The sequence below is a fragment of the Anas acuta genome, chromosome 2 (genome assembly GCF_963932015.1).
Source record: "Anas acuta chromosome 2, bAnaAcu1.1, whole genome shotgun sequence".
Taxonomy (NCBI): domain Eukaryota; kingdom Metazoa; phylum Chordata; class Aves; order Anseriformes; family Anatidae; genus Anas; species Anas acuta.
The window spans coordinates 123122603-123142745 of record NC_088980.1 but is presented as its reverse complement, the minus strand read 5'-3'; the positions used below and the strand labels follow the sequence as shown (position 1 = coordinate 123142745).

Sequence of the window (20143 nt, the reverse complement as noted above, 5' to 3'; positions counted from 1 at the left end):
CTAAATTCACTCTTCCTGCTATTTCCCTAAACAAATTCAGGAAATTGTAGAAAGCTTCCAAAGTCCATATGCACACCTTCAAACTTAAACTTACCCATAATTATAACACTCAAGATAAGAAAATGAAATCCCAGACATTTAAGTCTCTTCTTTAGCAACTTGGTACTGGCAGTGCTGGCAGCTGCTACATCATTCACCAGCCTCTTTCTCTGGTTCTTCCATGGTTCATACAGCAGCAACACCAGATGCCAGTTATCAGAATACCTACCCACAGGAAGAAGTGGCACCACTGACAGGAACAGCATGGTTTGAGTTCTCCTCATTGCAAATGATCAAAGCCTAAATGTACCAGGAATAAGATGCAAATCTCAGAATTTCTAACTGTGGCATTTTGAGAACACTTCCTCATTATCATAGATCATAGACCCAGCACTATTATCAGAGTACACATCTACAATACACATTAACAGTTTTTTTGGCTAATGTAAATTTGGACTTTCAAAGTAAATATTTATTTAATCTAAGACAAAGCACTTCCATTATAACACTGGAGTTCCAAGATAATGTTAACTTTTTAGTCCTTGTTTGAGCCAGAAGGACATACAGTAGCTCCTGTGAAAGCCTTTGGAACCACAGACATTAAATATTCTTCTGGAAACTTAAGTATTTTATTCATGGTCACTTAATGAATTCACTTTTGTGGTTACAGAATAGAGGTGATAAGAACTGTCATCTTTTATCCATACTAGAGACACAAAGAAAAGAATGAAAGAAAAAGAAAAAAAAAAAGAGTATGAATAAATGAATTCTTAAGAATAAGAACAATTTCCAAGGGAAATAGAAGTATGAAAAAATTATAGACAAATCTGAAGGAAATCTTGGCTGCTGAAGTAACACCAATGAAGAAAAATGGATCATATAAAGGAAAAATTTATTGGTCAGAATTAGGAGGGGCATTTAACTTAGTATAGTAACTGTATGAAAATAGAGACAAAGTCTCTGAAGTGCTCAAAAAGTACCGCAAGGTGCTCTGACTTTGTCTTTGAGGCAATTTGTCGTCCCCCATTAGCCACCTAGGTAAACATCTCCTAAAGAGGCCCCTCTAGTAGATGTCTCAGGGTAAAACAGATCTGTTCATATATATTCATATCTGCATATACACAGATTCCACAACTATAATTCTTTTGTTATTCTGATTTAGCGTTGCCTTGTCAACCTCTGTCTAAAAAGAACCTGGAGATAAAACTGATATTAAACAGGTTGGGATCAGCAGCCTGTTACCCTTCCCCAACCCAAAATCTAAGGTAACTATTTTCCTGTGATTTCCAGTCAATGGGACATTCTTAAGTATGAGTGTACAAATTCAGAAGTTTATTGTGCGGAAGTTTGCTTACAGAAAATTAGGAGTAATCTAAACTTATCTTCAGCCTTGCAGAATCAGAGTACTGATCACTGAGGCGATTATTTCTCATTAAGGGAAAAACTGGACACAGACTTTTTAATTAAAAAAACCCTGAGCCTCTGTGGGGTAAGAGCAGCAGTATTTATTTCCCTGAGGCCAGATGATGAAGTGCTGAACAGTAGTTATTAAAATAGCATTAAAATAATTAAAAAAAAAGAAAGAAAATTATCTAGTGTAATTACACAAAAAACTTCAGATGAAATGTTCTGAAAATGTCCTGTCCCCATGTGAGTAGCCGGGAGTAGCACGAGTGCTGGCAGATGAACCACTTTCATTTTCCACCAGGAGCACTGGGGACCTGAAGAGAATCTGAAAATTAACCAGCAAGCTGGTTCCTTGGGTCTTTGCCTTAGCCTAGGCATAGCCCCAGGCTATGCAATACTTCATGTTAATTACCCATTTTTACTATGATATTAATCATCACCTCGAAAATAGCAGATTCACATGGGCTACTAACTTCTCTGTACCTGGACGCAGCCCATGCAAACCCTGACAGGCACAGCAGTCACTTACAGCAGGTCAGAGGAATACAAACCAGCAGCATTATAAAATAATATACAACTTGAAGGGATAAAATGAAAGACTTAAAATTTGATTTAGTGGTATGTTTCTGTAACAATTAAAATGTGATAAACTATATCCATATGTGAGTTCTGATCATGAATTGTCATAGCTTTCCAACCCACATAATATTTTGGGATAAAAAGGGGGTTATTGAAATTAAATTTGTTTTCCTGTGCAATACAAACAGGTGTACCTATCCAGATATTTCTCTAATACCGAAAAAGCAAGATTGTTGATTCTATATGCACTCTATTTTTTCACTCTTACACTCTGTAAATAAAAATATGCTCTTATTTGAGATCATCGTCATTTTAAAACAGCAGTACTGTAAGGGGAAGCCAGGATCAACACATGTTTTGGTAAGAACCTGAAGTATTCTGATCTTTAAGAGAGCAGTACAAGATACATAGGAAGACTCAAACGTACTAAGTACAACTGAAAGGACTTTTGCCCTCATGATGTAGAAGCAACAGCGCCAACAAAGCTGCTCCTGAGCCATTAAAAAAAAAAAAAAAAAAAAAAAAAAACAAGATCCCATTACATGAGGAGATGGATTTCTGGCACTGTCCCATCACCTGCATGCATGTTTGCTTCCTACTTCCCATTTTTCCATTCTTTCACATTTCTATTTTTTCCTAGGCAGAGAAAATTGGAATGAGCTTCACACTAGGGAAGGCCTTAGCCCCAAATAAAAATCTCCACTTGAGAAATTCCCTGCTAAGAATTTAATACCTAAAGTTTGGTCAAGTCATGTTAGACATCTCTGTGAAAATTCAGGAAGACAGTAGTCCCCTAAAATCTTTGTTTTTATTGTACTAGCAGAGGTATTTTAGAGATGAAAAATATTGTAGGATTGTCTCTGCAATAGTTATACTTCATTTTCTCTCAAAACTGCAGAAGTGAATTAGGTTTAAAATTTGGTTGCCTGTGGCAAGTTTGCCATGCATTTACATTTTTCATTAACCAGAAAAAAAAAAATCCCAATTTTTTTCACTCTGAGAGACTTCATATTACAATTTGCTTGATATGCAAATACTTGCTCCTCATTCATACTGCTGCCCTACTGCCACTAAGCGGTGCACCTCTCAGTTAAGTCTATCAAAACCAATATTGTCTCCTCCAAAAGATAAATAGGTGAATAAAACTTGATGCACCTAACTCTAAAGTCCAGTTAAGCACCATCTTCTGCAAGAGAAAAATTACAAAATTTGAATAGATGGAAGAATAAAGGGTCAAGTGCAGTGATATACTGATAAATTCCTTTTGGAAGTCCATGGAGTAACTACAATGAACACTTCATTCCATTACTACTAGCCAGCACACAAGAAAAGCTTAATGTGTAAAACTAAAAGGTTTAATATTAAATGGATGAGTCGGAGGCTGAGCACTGTATTAGCCCAGAGCTATTTGGTGGCTGTAAAGGAAGAGGAAGCAGAATGGAATAACCATTATGGCCTTTATTGGACATTAAGACAAATGTGCAATACTGTATACAAAGAACAGTCTAGATACAAAATAACATTTTCCCCAAATCCTCTTTTACACCCAGCAATTCTTGCAGTCAAAAATCAAATTATACTTGACAAGTAGGTATGGCAATTTTTTTTCAGTACGAAGATGCATAACATGAAAATGCATACTATTAGCAGTGGCTGTCATATTCTATTTTTTTATACTGTAATACCTTTTTGTCCAAGTCTAGATATTCATTTTTTTTATTAGTAAAAGTTACAAGTGCAAAAATTCCTTGTTTTCAGCACTCGAGGTTGCTGTAATACAGATGAAAACTAATTAATCCAGTATATTTCCAGGTCTCATTTTTCACAAGATGCACAAATTAACCTCATTTTTCATGATACAGCAGTTGCCAGAAGAAACAACGTTAGCTCACGCATCCTGTACAATAACCTACATAAAGTCAGCTTAAATGTCAGGGGCAGGAAAAGAGTATTTTATGTAACACCACTGTTGATAGCTGTTGTAAAGTGGCATTTGTATATAAAATGGGTTTGACAAAGAGCTGGAGAAGCTTCAGAAGATAAAGGATGATTCCTTTTTAATGATACACCTGAAAATTTTGACTCAGACCCAAGAAAGTGTCTGAAGGGATTCTACTAATGAAAACACATCTTAGTGAAGAAGTGTCCTACAAATGAATTTGGACAACCTATATTTCACTGGATTGTACATATCCTAATTTGACAACTGCATTACAAAATCTAAGTTAAGAATTTGCAAAGATTGAGTACTAACTAGTCAACTTATTGACATAAAAATTGATATTGTAGCAGGTAATAAAGTACTATGAAATAGAATTGTACTTTTAAATTTTTTTTTTTTTAAACTTAGAAAGGTTTCTTCACTTGGTCTATTGAACAAAATGATAAATTGTACTGTTATTACAACTCCTGTCAAACTTTTCTTTCATGTATTCCAACTAGAAAGAAAAACCTTTAATCATGGTTGAAGGTCATTTATACGAACTTACAATAGTGTTTCATAATATTCGTATAGGAAATTTAAGGATAAACAATCTCTTATAAACTCATCAGGCTGAATCTTGACTTCAAGGGCTTTTGCACTTGCTCTTTGGTAATCAGATCATTTGTCTTTCACTACCTATGGAAAAACACAGCAGTATCAATGCTTCATCCTCACTTTCACACAAAACTTTGTCATATTTGCCATGTCACTGCTTCAATAGCTTTCAAATTTTTGTTCTGGCATAGCACACCAAAAACAAGGCTTTTTTTTTTTCCCCAGTTCAAATTCTTTTTACTATTCTGAAAAGATTCCAAGCTTCCTATATTCATATTCTCCCCTGCTTCCCTTTTGAGGATGTCAGTCATGCTCATAGTAGTCACACAAGCATGAAGATTATTGAATGTAACTATTTCATCAACTATGCAAAAGCATTTTAACCACAGCACAATCTATTTGAGCTTTTATAAAAAGGGAACTTTAAGATTTCCCTTCTGAAATTTACTATTTTGAATTGCAAATAAATGATGAAATGTAAACAAGGTGGGTAGAATGGGCAATAAATTGCTTGTAAAACATTTAAGAAAGTGAACCACTGCTTTTTGACAAAGACCACAGCAACTTCATACACTAACAAAAAAAAAAAATTTTTTTGCATTCATCCTCAGAATGAAGAAAGCTTTACCTTCCTCTGGACTGAAGAACTCTTCAATATCTGCACAGCCACAAAACAGGAAACTTTCCTTCCCTTTGTTTCTGTCCGGTCTGACTATTGTAACAGTTCGGAATAACTAAACATGGGAAAAAGTCCCTTTATTTCCTGTGAGGGCAACCTCACAGCATATGGGAAGAAATTAACACACTCATACAGAATATAACTGCCAACTTCCAGGCATTATTCTTAATAAACAGGATCTCACGCAGTGTCAAAGAGATAAATGAATGAGGAATAACCTTAAAGTAAACAAAAAATAAAGTTATCCCTATCAGGACTTCACTCTCCTCCTTCTGCCCACATAAAGAATGTCTCTAGGTGTATTACAGTGCATTTAAATGTGGTAATCACATCCAATTCATTCTGTAATTTCCATTTGTTAGTATAATTTTTAGTGGTAGTTACCTGTAGTATTGTACAACTGAACTCTAAAATCAACACCTTATTAGAAGAATCATTCTACTTAAAGAGCAGATATAACCCTTCTACAGATACTTCTAGGAACTATTTGCAGCATTGTGAAGAAATATATGAATCGTAACTTTCAAACTGTTAAAGCAGTCACAACATCTTGAAAACACCTTTTACTTGTCAGCTTGAGATTATCTAAAGACAGCGCACACTTTGCTCCCCTTTAATTACAAAATGCTCAATTATCTCTTGATAATTTTTGAAACTCCACACTGCGATATAAAATAAATGAAAATAAACACACTAGAACCAAATGCAGAGATGATATTTTCACACCTCAGGCTGACAGTGTATGAAGATGTCAAAGCAACTGCATTTCTGCAGTACTGCTAGCCACACTCACTTTAACCAACCAGCAACACAGGTAATTCATGGAACCTTGAGTAGCACCTATTTTAACACTGCAAAAGACAGCCACATCTGTTCTACTAACACAAATGCTATGTTAGGAGGAAATGTCATCTCATACTTGACTTGTTTCAAAGGTGTTTTTTTTTTCTTTGTTTGTTCGTTTTTTAATTTTTATTACTGTCACTGGCTTCCTCTGTGCTTCAGTGAGGCCTCCTACACCATCTTTTCCCCTTATACAGTTTCACACTGCAAATCAGAATGGTGAGAAAGAGTAAACAGCCACTAAAACTCATACCTCAAGCACCATTCCCAATCTCTAAAAATACTGCTTTTGGTACTTTAACATCAATAAAGACAGGAAAGCAGGGCTAAGCAAGGTGCTAACTACACTTTGCAAAAAAAAAAAAAAAAAGATTAGAATTCTTCAACATGTTTCAGTACATGAAAAATCATAATTCAGTACCTTGATCATCTATTACACACATTTGGTTATTTTATTCTTACCCTTTCAAAACTGTTGCCAAAAGATTAAGAACAAAACCGGGGTGAAGATCAATGATACTGACACCAAAGAAATTCATCCCAAAGGATTTTGACAGACGATCAAAAGTATAAGAGGATTTATTACACTTGGATTTTCAACAAGATAAATACTGACACAAGTACTTAGTGAATTTTTCAGGCAGGACAATTCCATCAAAAAAAAAAACAGAGCGTACAAACAAACCAACAAAAAAGTAGCCAAACTCAGAGATTATGTCGTTTGCATCCAGGTCTTCCATACACAATCTGCAGTACCGACAACCCCCAACCTCTGATGCCTGAAGATGGGAAGAATACACCCTCCTTAAATAATACTACCAAACACCATTACAAAAAAATGTTACTGTGATAGACCTACTATGAAATGCACCACATTAATTCACAGATTCCTTCCAACACCTCTCATTTTAGGTCTTTATCTTAAGTTCATTTTTAAGTGGTAGTGTATAAGCGTTCAAGAACAAAAAATGACAGACACTGAAGTGGAAGGAAGTAGCTATGATTGGAAGTTTAGGTTGGCCATTTTTACAAAGGTATTTTATGAAACAGGATGTATTTACTGTCTTCCCACTTTATATGGCTTCTGCAAATATATCTCTCCCACAGACAACAAGAATAAACAGGCACTAATCAGAGAGGACCATTTTACAAGTCACTACTAAAGTGACAAAGACCAACTCTACAGGTATGTGCCATTATTTCCCTACCCTCTACCATGTAAAGTTTTGGCATCTTTGTAATGAAAGTACCGCTTGTACACTACAGAGCTTCAGTTGCTTTCTCATCTGTTTAAGTCTCAAATGCCTCTGTGACTTTTAAAACAAAGTCCCCTGACCACACTCATGCTACAGAACCCAAGGATGTCTCAAAGCATCATATCAAATACTATTTCTTCTAGGCATCTGGATACACCATATGCTTAAATTCCTTGGGTAAGGTAACTTAGCACATACTAAGCAATAAAATGAAGTGATTTTCCAGTCTTGTTACACAAATTTATAGCATCCCAGAGATCAATCACTTGGTTATACAGTATATCGTTTCAACTTTATAGCTTTGGGCTTTTAGTGCCCAAGTCTTTCCAAAATGTCACAGTAGGGATTACGAAGTAAAAGCATGGCCAATGAAGTTTACAGAAGAACCTGAGAACATCCTGGAAGTGTATTATAGGACAAAGAAGAGACATCGTGTTTTCTACTCTCCCATTTTGCATCCAGTACTTTCCAGTTTATTTAAATAATGTAAAATAGGAAGTTCATGATTCCTGTGGTAGCTTTTTTGAAGAACAGACAAACTAATTAATTATTTCAGGGGTTGCATCACATTTTCTCAATCTGTAGCTTGTAACGGCATAAGAACAGCCTTGTTTTGGTTACACAATCATCATGTTTTAAACTGCCATGATTTGGGGTGAGGAGTAATGAGGACACACATACAGCCATCCTGTCCGCTTCACCAGGTTGGGCTCATTAGAAGATACTTGAAAACAGATGCTTGGCTTCCACACTCACCTTTCGCTGCTTATCAGCACACTTTTCATGAACAAACCCCAAGATACAGGTCACTGAAGGCTTTCAGAAAGCACAACTTCATTAAGTTAGTACAGCACAGATTTAGGCTTTTCAAAGAACTGGACATTTACATTTCTAACAAGTATAACAATTGTAAACACAATTCTAGCCCAACTGAGAACTCTCTTGAAGTTTAAACTTTTTGACCTACAGTTCTTGAAATTATGCCTCAGCCATTTCAGCTGGGGACTTGGAGGTCACAGCCACATGTATATTCCAAGTGTCACCTTCAGAGCTGTTTCTCAGACTGTGGAGTGTATGACACTAGTCACTGCCCATCAGCCAGCTAGACCTGCCCAACCTTTAGGCTCTGAATAGCTGCTACCCCAGTTATATCTTCTTGACTGCTTTTTGCAATGCAAATAAAGTATCCTTAGTATCTATCAAAAGGCTTAAGGCCTAAGTGCAGAAAGCTTCCAATGGTCCAGGCTCACACCTAACCAGTTACAACATGGATTAACTGCATAAACCCAATGTGTAATTCTTCCTGCCCTAGATGTTCTCCATGCTTGCAGCCTATTTCCCCTTTCCTATTCAGCCTGCCAACCGATGGCTCTTGCCCAATCCACACTATTTATATTGATTTATATCCCTGATGGAGCTCTTAATATCCCATATTTAGATATACAGAAGACACCAAATGCACTCCTAGCAACTCAGCTGCCCAGTACATTACCACATTTCTGTTGAGGTCACCTAGAACACATTAATTACGTGGCTACCTGGGAGGGCAACGAGTTATTTTCTAACACTTGTCTAAGAGCACTGTCACTCCACCAATGCTCCTCCATCATATGCTCCTCAAATCCTGTTTGATTTAGGCACAAGGAGGCTGGGACTGTTGAGTCAACTTGCAGGAACATATCCATCCCTCTCTCTAGGAAGTATTCCATTTCAACAGCCTGAGAAACTACCATCATATTTCATAGGGAAGACATAAAAACTGTATTTAATGTAAATTCACTTGTCAGTTGATACTGGTCACTTTCTCTTGCTGTTATAATAGACAAAACTTTATCGCAAATGTATCAATACATATAATGAATTTAAACTTCAGATGCAAATTGCAGCAGCTACAACCAAATTTCGTTTTAAAGTGAAAATTCATATAAAACTTCCCTAGGTCAAGGGGTGGATTATTTGCTCTACTGCATACAGCAAGATATAAGATACTATCAGTTTGTCAGGGGGCCTGAATCACAGGCATGGAAAAGCCACCTTACTGCATCTTATTACTGTTCTGTCCACTACTGCTTCTTCTACCCATTCTGCCACACTACACTCATGTTCTTCAGACTTAAAAACCACAGAAAGCTGATGATGCATGCCGGATGATGTCCTGGTTTCAGTTAGCACAGAATTAATTTTCTTCCTAGTAGCTGGTGGAATGCTGTGTTTTGGCTTGGGATGAGAAGAGTGCTGATAACACCCCGATGCTTTAATTGTTGCAGAGCAGTGCTTATACTAAGCCAAGGACATCTCAGCCTTTTGCTCTGTCCTGCCAGCGGGCAGGCTGGGGGTGCAGTAAGAGCTGGGAGGGGACAGACCCAGGACAGGTGACCCAAACTAGCCAAAGGGGTATTCCATACCATCTGACGTCATGCTAAACAATATATAGGGGTGGCTAGCCGGGGGGAGGGGGCCGGACTGCTCGGGGTTAGGCTGGGCATCGGTCAGCGAGTGGTGAGCAATTGCATTGTGCATCACTTGTTTGTACATACTATTATTACTTTCCTATTATCACCATTGTATTATTATTGTTATTATTTTATTATTATTTTGTTATTATTATTTTCCTGTCTTATTAAACTGTCTTTATCTCAACTCACGGGCTTCACTTTCCATTTCTCTCCCCCGTCCCAGAGAGGGAGGGGGGAGGGTGAGCGAACGGCTGCGTGGTGTTTAGCTGCCGGCCGGGTTAAACCACGACAGATGACTTGGCAGCCAGGCTGCCAAAAGCACAAGGGAGAATCAGGAGGTCTCACAGGATCTAGAATTATTTATTGAGAAAATAAGCATCAACCCCTAATACCTCAGTTCTGCCCCTCCAAGAGGGTAACTTGAGCTGTGAACAGTCTATGAGAGAATTGCAGGAGCAGTAAAGCTTGCACAAAATGAAGCTGACTTTGTGGAGTTATCCTTGCAGTTTCTCAAACATTTTAAGCAGACATCCACTCGTCTACCATCAATTATATATAAAGGGAAAGTACTGTTTTGAAGTCAAAGTACTGAAATGGGAATCAAGACATCAGATTATATTTCTGGCTCTGCCACAAACTTCCTCTGGGACCCAAAATCAAGTCCTGTCTCGAAGTTTCCCATTTGTAGTACTACTCAGATTTGATTTATTAATGACAGTAATGCACTGAGAGATCTCCAAACAGAAAATATTACAGAAGTGCCAGGTTATCTGTCCCCTGAACATATATAATACAGTGGGAAAATTGTCTATGTATCTGAGTTTTCTCTTTGATTTTGAGTATTTGCTGAACAGCATATGCTGACCACTTGCACTGCAATTTCACACAGAGGAAACAAAGTAGAGGTGCCAACCAGAGAAATATATTCTTCCCTGAAGAGCTGAAACTTCAGGACACCGTCTTTTTCCCTGTCACACCAATAAAATTCAAAATTAAGGATTCACGTAATTTGGAAGGGATCTCCAAAGGTCATGTATCCCAACCACTTATCAAAGCAGTGTCAGCTAGGACAGGTTGCTCAGTCTTGCCCAGCTGAGCTTTGAAGAAAATATAGATATTCCACAGGCTATGGGCAACCTGTTCCTCTGTTTTACTATCCTCACATTAAAATATATTTTTCTCCACACATTGGGTATGAATTTCCCATTTTCCATTGTCTCTTCTTTGTCCACTGTGCACCCCAAGAGGAGTTTGGCTCCACATCCTCCCATCAGGGAGCTGCAGACAGCAATAAAAATTCCTAAAAATTTCTTCTATTCCTAAAGTAGAAGAAACCTTATTCTCTCAGCCTCCCTTTGCAGGTAGTATGCCTCAGGCCCCTCTCCACCTTGCTGGCCTTCCACAGCACTTGCTCCAGTAGACACATTTCTTTCCGGAACTAGGGAGACCAAAACTGGACTCACCAAGTTCTCACAAGTGCAGAATACAGGAGAAAGAATCACTTCACTCGACCTGATGGCAACAACCTTGCAGCAACAACCCAGGATGCTGACTGCTTTGTGCACTATGAGGGAGTATTCATGCTCAAGTTCCTCTGCACAAGCACTCCTTGAGCCCCTTCAATGCTGCTTCCCATCCCCCAGACTATACTGGTTGGCAGGGTTATTCCACTCCAGGTGTAGGAGCTCTATGTTTGCTTTCACTGAACTTCTTGAAGTTCCTACCATTGCATTATTCTAACCTGTTGAGGTCCCTCTGACTGCTGAAAGTGCACCTTCCCATCCCACCAACCAGGACATTACTGAAGATGAGATTCAATGATGAAAGAAAGGCTTCACAATAACATCAGCCAGTTCCCCCAGATGCATCCTGTCTGGTCTCCAAATACTGTATAACCATTTTCCTCAAGAACTTTGTAACTATGCTTTCTTCTACTCAAGGCAATGGCACATTCCCATAAAATCTGGAAGTGGGCTTCAAGATAAATATAGGAAACCATTATCAGTGAAAACTCCAGGAGAAAGACCACAGAGAACCTCAGCCTACTCTGGGTCCGCTTTTCACAAAGTCCTCTCCCCACTGAGCAGTGGGCACACATTTTCCTTAGCCTTCCTTTTCCTACCAATATAAAGTCCTTTCTGCTGCCCTTCACACTTCTAATTTCAGTGCCAACTGAGCTCAGCCTTTGCTGTCTCCATTCTTACATGGCTTCATATTTCTCCTGAGCAGCCTGTCCCTGAGCACTCTCTTAGGTCTCACACCGATGCATACGATCTATTCACCAAAGACAGTGACGACCCTGCTCGGTACAAAAGAGAAAACTGGACAAATATTAATGTAGTTTAGAATTAAAGTAAAGCCAGAAAAATAGTTAAACAAAAACACTGAAAAAGAATATCCATGAGTACATATGTATGCAAATGTATTTAATATACTTAAATAAAAAGGTAGAGCCTAAATTATTCTAATTATTAATTTAAATGATTATCTTACTCAGCTTTATACTTCATTCATGAGTAGCCCAATTCCTTTCCAAATAGGGACATATACTTAACATACAGACATATATATGGTTAATAGCCTTTCACAGACTGGCAAGCTGCCCCCACCTGTATCTTAGGTCAACTATAGCCAGTTTGGATTTGTTTATTTTGGCCAAAATACAGTTCCTTTTGGTTTCCAATGTGAAGAACTTCTCAGTTCCTCCTATAGTGTAATACTGTTACTAACTTGGAATTCCTCTGCTTTGACAAAATTGTTCTTCATGCTAATCCTACCAAAAAATACTAACCCTGGAATGCATAGTTTCAAAGCACTTGCTGTTTCAAAATGGTGACAAAAATTGCTACTGAAGAGGTTTGAAAAATATGTCTCCATAAATATTTGAAATCACTCCAAACAGGATACCATTCAACAGGATGAGGCAGCATATAGTAACTTAGTCTGGATGTATCAATTGATGGTCCTTCCAAATAGTCTCTTCTAAATTAGTAGCTCACATTACAATCTTGTGCAATTTATGGACCAGGAGAGTCAGGACTGAGATATAACACAGAGCAAAGGAATAAATGGAACACTACAAATACAATATTTATAAATACAGATGTGTAAATATAAATATTTATTGTGTAAATATTGTCCTCTTCAGCATGCCACATCTTACAATAAGTCTTACAAAGCTAATTAAATGCTATGAAACAAAGATTTATCTTTTCTGTATTTACATTTTGCACTGAACAGATTAAAAACAAATAAATAAATATATACTTTTCCTTAAAAAGCAGCTTTTCAAAATACATTCTAACTACATCTGAGAACAGTAAGGGGAAATTCATTGAAAAGTATGAAATATCCATCAACAGTGCTGTATAATTCCCTACACTTCCAAACAAGATAAAACGCATGCTTGAAAATCTTTCTTAAAAATGTCTGGCTTTTGCCATTTTGCCTATGCAAGGTTCTATGCTCTGCTAGTAGAGACATAAATAATCTTTTCTTGCTCTCTTTTTCTCACTCTACAAAGCAAGCGTTTGATGTTGGGGATGGGGTTTACAGAGAAATAAACAGCTTTTAAGTAGTTACCCTTACTCTGATAAAGACCACAGGTGGTGCCATTGATATAGCCAACCAAGCCAAAAAAGAATAGAATACCATATTCTTTTTTTTTTTCTTGTAATGCTTAAGCAAGTTAAAAACAGCAGAAATTGGAAGTGAATAGAAAAGATATTGGCTTTCTATGGTAATTGTGTTTGCACTTCCTTTTGACTTTTTATGATGAAGTTGCCATAGAATGTTGCTTTTCTTTTCCTGAAGAGAAAGGAAATCACAGAAGCTTATCAAAAAATGCAGCCAGCTGAAACCCTTCCCTTCCATTCATTTAAATCCCTTTTACAAATGTAATTATGCAAACCATTAAGAAGTCACTAATCATTACTGTAATTGAGATATATATAACATAAATAACCTATATAACATATATTCATACACAATGACACACATACATTGTTGTATCAGACTACAGCCATAAAAGTTCATTTAAAAACAGTTCTTCTGTGGAAGGTCCAACATCTAATTGGATCATCCAGCATAACCACTTGAGGAATTTCAATCTAGGACACAGATCATCTATTGCTGATCTGGAGTGGTAACACTGGATATGACTAAAGTTCACCTGGAGCCTCAGTTAATCACTTGTCCAACTAATTAGTCTGCACAACCACCACAATGAGCCAAAAGAAAGGAAGGACACAGGGTGGCAGGGAAATACAGGACACGAGGAGTCACATAGCCACTGAGAAGGTTGGGCAATAAGCCTTATAAACATTTCTTTATGCCCATTGAAAAGCAAAGATTCTGCTTGCCTTAACAGAGCACACATTTACAGCAAACTGAGCCTTTTTTCTTTTTTTTTTTTTTTTTTAAACTTTAGTAAAGCAGAAGGGATAAGATAGTACAGTAGAATCTAATGGAACTGAACTTGGATTTGAGAGTTAACAGGCAGAAATGTATGTTTATTCACAGAAGAGACTCTATAAACCATACTATATTCTACATAATAAACTGGCTGTCTTTTTCTTCCAGCTGCCTCAGGATCTAACAATTCGCCCCGGCTTCAGCCATGGGGTTTTGGAAGGCTCAGGCAAGTGCTAACATCTGCTTCTATTCCCATCAACGTCAAATTTGTCAGAGCACAGAACTGCAGCAGAAAAACAATCTCTGTCAAATAAAAATAAACTCTACTTCCACAGCTATCCCCTGAAGTACCAAATGCAGCAGATCTATTACACGTCCAATTTCTGTTCTAAAATAAAATTTCTTTCCTTAAGTATATATGTATATATTTATTTATTTATTTATTTTACCTACTATTGTATCTAGCCTGTATCACTGCAGCGTACCTGCCTCCTAAAGCTCTTCGTGGCTTCATTTGCCTTTTCTGGCCAAACATCAGCATGAAGCAAAAACATAACTAAGCTTTAAACCAAGTCAGAAAGTGACAAATTGAGCCAACCACTATCCTGAAACTCTTTACTATTAACTACTCCCAGTTTTACCAGTCTCTTTACTACTAGTACATTGAGAGTTCAGATGAGTACCCTGATTTTATAAAGCAAATGAAACCTTGCAAGAACACATTAAGCTAATTAAAAAAGAAAAATTAAACATCCATTAAAAAGTCAAGTGTATTCCTCAGCATAAAATGCAGGACCAATGAGAATCTTAGAAAAGTTTACTTAGTTTTATCCTAACTAGCTAATCATGCTACTTCTAGAGCAAAACAGGAAGTTTTCACTATGCTTACACAGAGTACATCAAATATATACACTTTTTCATTTCCTGGAAAGAATGAAATAAATAAGGTATATACTGATAAATCACAAAAGAAAAAAAATAAATAGAATCTTTACCATGAATACTCAACATAATATTAATTACTCAGTTACACAGTTGGATAATGTAATTATTTTAGAGAGAGAGCAAGTATTCACCAACTGTTGCCTTTACTTCCTTCCATCAAGAACATTTTGGTGAAAAAAAAGATTCTCCTCTTATTCCTGCAAGTACAGCTTCTATTCCACTGGAAAACACAGCTTGCTTTCTTGTAAAATAATATGATCACCCGAGAAGTACGGCCCAGCAGCAGAAAAATCCCAACAGCTGATTTAGCCAGTAAAGAACCAACTTTGTAAAAGTAACCTCATGTTGTAGCTCAGTGAACTCTATCTGTAGATATGATTTTTGGAAATATTTTAGTTCCTTAGGCAAGTTCTTCTATCAGTAGATTGAATTATTTTAAGAAACACTAAATGCCAACAAGAACAAAAACTCTAGTATTGAAATGAAGCTCCAAGTGTTGTAATGAAATGTTAGAAGTAAAAATTCAAGCCTTTCTTCATGATTTCCTGTGCCTACTCCCTCTGACATTGCTGTGACTACTGGTGGACTTATGTTTATCCACCTCATGTACGTTTACATACCTCACTGAGATTGGCACAAAATTGGTGTTGCTCTGTATTATTATGTCTCAACATACTGTGCTACCATAGTTTATTACTGGAAGATTCAGGAGATCTGAAAGAGTAATATTAACACAACCAGACCTTTCCATGCAGATGTGATCTGTGATGATACCAGATTAAAAACAATACATTGTCTTTACACAGTGCAAAGGCAAGAAGAATAGGTGAATGAACTCATATGGGAACAACTACTCAGGTACATCTATTTAATCAAATAATGAACCTATTAAATCTGCTTTGCATTTAATAGCCTTGTAGAGCTCTGACAGAATACACAAACCAAGCTACTTCTCACCGCATAGATGATAATTGAAGAAAGAGGAGTCACAGAGGAGCAGGAGAACAAAAACACTTTAAATTACCAGTGAGAAATTTGTCCTTGGTGAGATGCTCTTTAATACCAACATAAAGTGAAGAACCTAAATAATTCTAACACATAATAGGCATGGCTCCCATGCAGGGAAACCAGCAAAGTATTTCCCACTTAGATACACACTGGCAAAGTCACATCCTCCTTATAATCTCATTCTCCAGCCAGTCATAGGCTGTAGCAGGTAAAACACCATTTCCCCAACATGATCACATCAGCAATGGGGGTCTCCTCCTCCCACCACTCAGTTAAATCAGGCTTACGCTTCACTTCCTCACCTATTTATGTTACATACTGCCCATTGCGATAACTTAGTTTTGCCTCAGCCAAATGGCTAGGGGATGCTATCATTTCACTCCACAAGATGCACAAAGTACTCAAGAAAGAGAGTTAAGTGTGATATAAACATTATACTTCCACACACATCCCACTTAGGTACTGTCCATGTCCTACACAAGAATGACTGATGGAAGAAACCTGAATTTTTGTCTCTTAATATTAACTGCTTCTGTGGGGCATGAGCACAAGATGAAAGATTCAGTCCAAACTGGTGAAAAGTTAGCTCTTGTCCACACAAATGCTAATGTACCTTTCCAAAGGAACCATACATCATAAAACATGGCATTCTGTAACTCCACAGAAGACATAAGCTCTAATCCTGAAACCACGGTTTGTTTCATGTATCTAAGTTAATACCCTGTTCCTATAAACTTCAGTGAAAACTGCATGTACTCCATGTAAACTGTTAAAAAGACTACAAATGGCTCCAGTTTTCCATTCATAAAGGAAACCCAGTTTCTACCAAAATGAGCTCCACTGACAGTGTCAATGAGACCTGGAAGCCAAACTCTTAACTTTCATTGTAATTTCAGCATCTTAGGCTGTCTCTAATTTAACAAGGAATCCTGCAAAATGGGATAGGGTTTGGACAGAGAAAGTCAGTACTGGGACCCCACACTGTTGCCCCATTCAGACGTGCTCCAAGAGAAAAATTTGCAGTTCACTTTCATCCAAAACAAACTGAGACTTTGTGCCCTAAGACAACCTCATGCTGAGAAGATGCAGCCTCCAGATCAAGAAGTAGCCACAGGAACAAGCGCAATGCTGATATGTAATAAATGTGATTGGTCTCCATACTGGAGCTAGTCCAGAGCCATCCCCCTCATAAAATCCACCACCACAGCCACTCCCAACAGCAGTCCTAGCAGACTGGCCAAGGGAAAGCTCCCAAGTTGTCTCCTCAAACCAAGGACAAGGCACAGTTAAAAAGCATGACATTTCCCTGTGAAGGGTTTAGATCTCTGAGCTATCACTTGAACATTGTTCACAGACATTAATGAATATGTAAAATTTGACCTAGAACCAGGCATTTAACTCCAGTGCTCCTCCCTTTCTCCACGTGATTTATTTAGATCATCTCAATCCTATTTCTGCAAGACTAATTACTGAATTCATTACTTGTATGCAACTTGAAGTCTGTACAGTCTGCTCTTCAGAAGGAGCACTAACTGCTTGAACATCAGTACCGGTTATGTCTGAAACTGTGGGGCCCAAAATTAAAGACACTACAAATTCTTTAAACTTCCTAAAGAGACCTAAGAATCTGAAATACACCAAATTTGAGACTCAAGATGAAATATTGAAGCATATTCTTTTTTTTTTCTTTACAGTAAGTAAAATTTGATTGTTAAATGGAAACAAAGTAAAAGGCACTCACGCAGCCACCTTCTCAAGTATACATCAAATATTTTTTAGAAACTGAAAACACATTGGACCATTTACCATTTTTCAAGGTTCTGCTGAGGATAAACATATGGAGAAAATAAGCTACTCTGTAGATCTTATTTCACTCCTGTGTCTGTGCTTTTATTCTCCCTGTCACAGCCAAGTTGAGAATTTCCTCTTTCATGATAATAAGCAGAAAGTTCACAGATCTCAAAGCAGCAAAGCAGGAAGTTTGCAGTTTGAAGGATTTCCCCTCTTCAATGGCACAGGGGAGGAGAGAAAAATACGTGGGGGCTCCTGTGAAAGATCCTCAGCAAAATCAAGCGGACGAGCTGGACGCGCTTATCTCATCAGGGTCCTAGAGCGATGCTACCGACACCTCGTGCAAACGAAGCACGGCACAGCTGTGCTTAATAAGAGCCATTTGGCTTTACCAAACAGAGCACCCTCCTGCCTTTTTTATCAGGGATTAGGGTGTTACCTGGCACGGGTAATCCCACCCACAGTGCCAGTCAGGTGTGGAAGGAGCCTCGCCCGCTGCAGCACAGCTCTGGCCAGGATCAGCCTCCCCAGTCAGCCCCAGCACCCACAGCAGAGCCCAGCCTCCCAGGTGGCCCCAACCTCCCCAGGTGGCCGCAGCCCCCCCAGATGACCCACACCAGCCCCCCTCAGCGCTCCTCCCCCTCGCCCCGCCGCCCTTCAGGGTCTGCCCCCCTCCCCAGCACCCCGAGGGGCCGCTGCCCCTCCTGCCCAGCCCCGCGGGGTGCCCCTCGCTGCAGCGCGACCCTTGGGGAGGGCTCCCCGGGCAGGGCGCCCCTTCCCCAGCCGCGCAGCCCGGCTCGCTGGGATGCCGCTCACCGACACCAGGAACTCCAGCGTGCCCACATAGTCCCGCTCGGTCTTGAGCAGCTCGTTGAGGACGCAGACGCGGAGGCGAAGCTGCTTCTCCAAGTCCTTGCCGCTCTCCCCCTTGCCTTCCCCTCTGCTCTCCTCCGTCATGGTGCGCGGCGCGGCGGAGCGCTGCCCGCGGCCCCGCTGAGGCGTGAGCGGCCCGGCGCTGCGGACAAGGACAACAAAAGAGCCCGCTGGGTTACATAGCGGGCCCGGAGCCGCACGGGTGCCCTGCCGCCGAGCAGCCTCTGCCCCGGCTCACCCGGCTCCAGCCGAGGTCCGGAGGCGAGCGGCCCCCCCCTCCCTCCAGCGGGCTCCGCTTTCCCGTCAGGAAGGGGACGCGGCCCTGAGGAAGCGAGCGGTCACTGGTTCCCAGCTCGCCCTGTGAGCTGGGAGGTTGGAAAGCCGCCGCCGCAGCACAGACTTGGACATTAATCAAAAGCTTTGTATCCATGTGACTCCAACCCCTTCCCCCCCTTCGCTAAATCTCAGGAAAAAGGAAAGGAAACAACTTCAGGGAAGGTTGCGTGCCAGCAGCTGCCTGTTTCGCACACAAGCTGCGAGCTCCGGTTGGAGGCTAATTGGAGATCTCCAACAACACGGCGCAAGAATTATAAAAATGTCCCGGCAAGCTGGCCAGGGAATCAGCGGTTGGGTTGTTCTGTGCTGATCGCCAGCAAAAGAGCCAGTGCAGCTTCCCCTTGCACACCTTCCTGAGAGATGTATGTTACACAAACCCCGATGTGCAACAGGGTGTCACAAATAGAGGCTGTGACACTCATCTGAACAAGAACTAAAGTAAGCACGTCCCTGTGCTGAGCCTGTACTACCAGCATATTCTACAACAGGTTCAGAAAAGTTCCTCTGAGGTACATTTCATCGTAGTTTTCTTTATTGAAACACTGATCTATAAATCCCTGGGACATAAAGTTTCCCTGTCTGCATTGGAAGATGCGCACGTTAAAAGAGTAGAAGAAATGCAGTAACCTTTTCAATCAGTGAGAAGTATATAGCTACCCCATACAAGAGGAAATGCTTTCTTGAATACTGAAATATGTCAGGATGCTATCTTGTGAATTTTGAGAGCACTGATGAAAGCTGAAGGTTTCTCTGGCTAGCTCTTCGGTCTGTGACTGGAAAGAAAAAGCAGGTGCTTAAGCTCAAGACTGATATCAAAGTAATCCTTCTAGACCTGTAACATCCTAAAGGGAAGAAATTACATAGAAACCGCACAATGTAAAACTCTTCTACTGCCACAGTGCAAGCTGAGGCAGCAGGAAGAGCTCTTACTGGGACAGAGTAGGGAAAGGCATTCGTATTCTGATGATGAGAAATCCCC

The 20143-nt window shown here is 39.4% G+C and overlaps 1 protein-coding gene across 2 annotated transcripts in view; it reads right to left on the bottom strand.

Annotated features, from left to right (window-relative positions):
* PREX2 (phosphatidylinositol-3,4,5-trisphosphate dependent Rac exchange factor 2) overlaps positions 1 to 19207 on the bottom strand; it is a 179542-nt gene extending 160335 nt beyond the window's left edge. Inside the window, exons 1-2 of one of the 2 annotated variants that reach the window (XM_068672027.1) lie at positions 19067 to 19207; positions 18772 to 18970 (exon numbers count right to left, since the gene is read on the bottom strand). In XM_068672027.1, coding sequence (XP_068528128.1) covers positions 18772 to 18912 — 141 coding nt within the window. In that variant the 5' untranslated portion in view covers positions 18913 to 18970; positions 19067 to 19207. Of the gene's footprint in view, positions 1 to 17970; positions 18353 to 18771; positions 18971 to 19066 lie in introns of those variants that run through there. The other variant, XM_068672028.1, reaches the window with a different exon arrangement.
* Between the last annotated feature and the right edge of the window lie 936 nt (positions 19208 to 20143).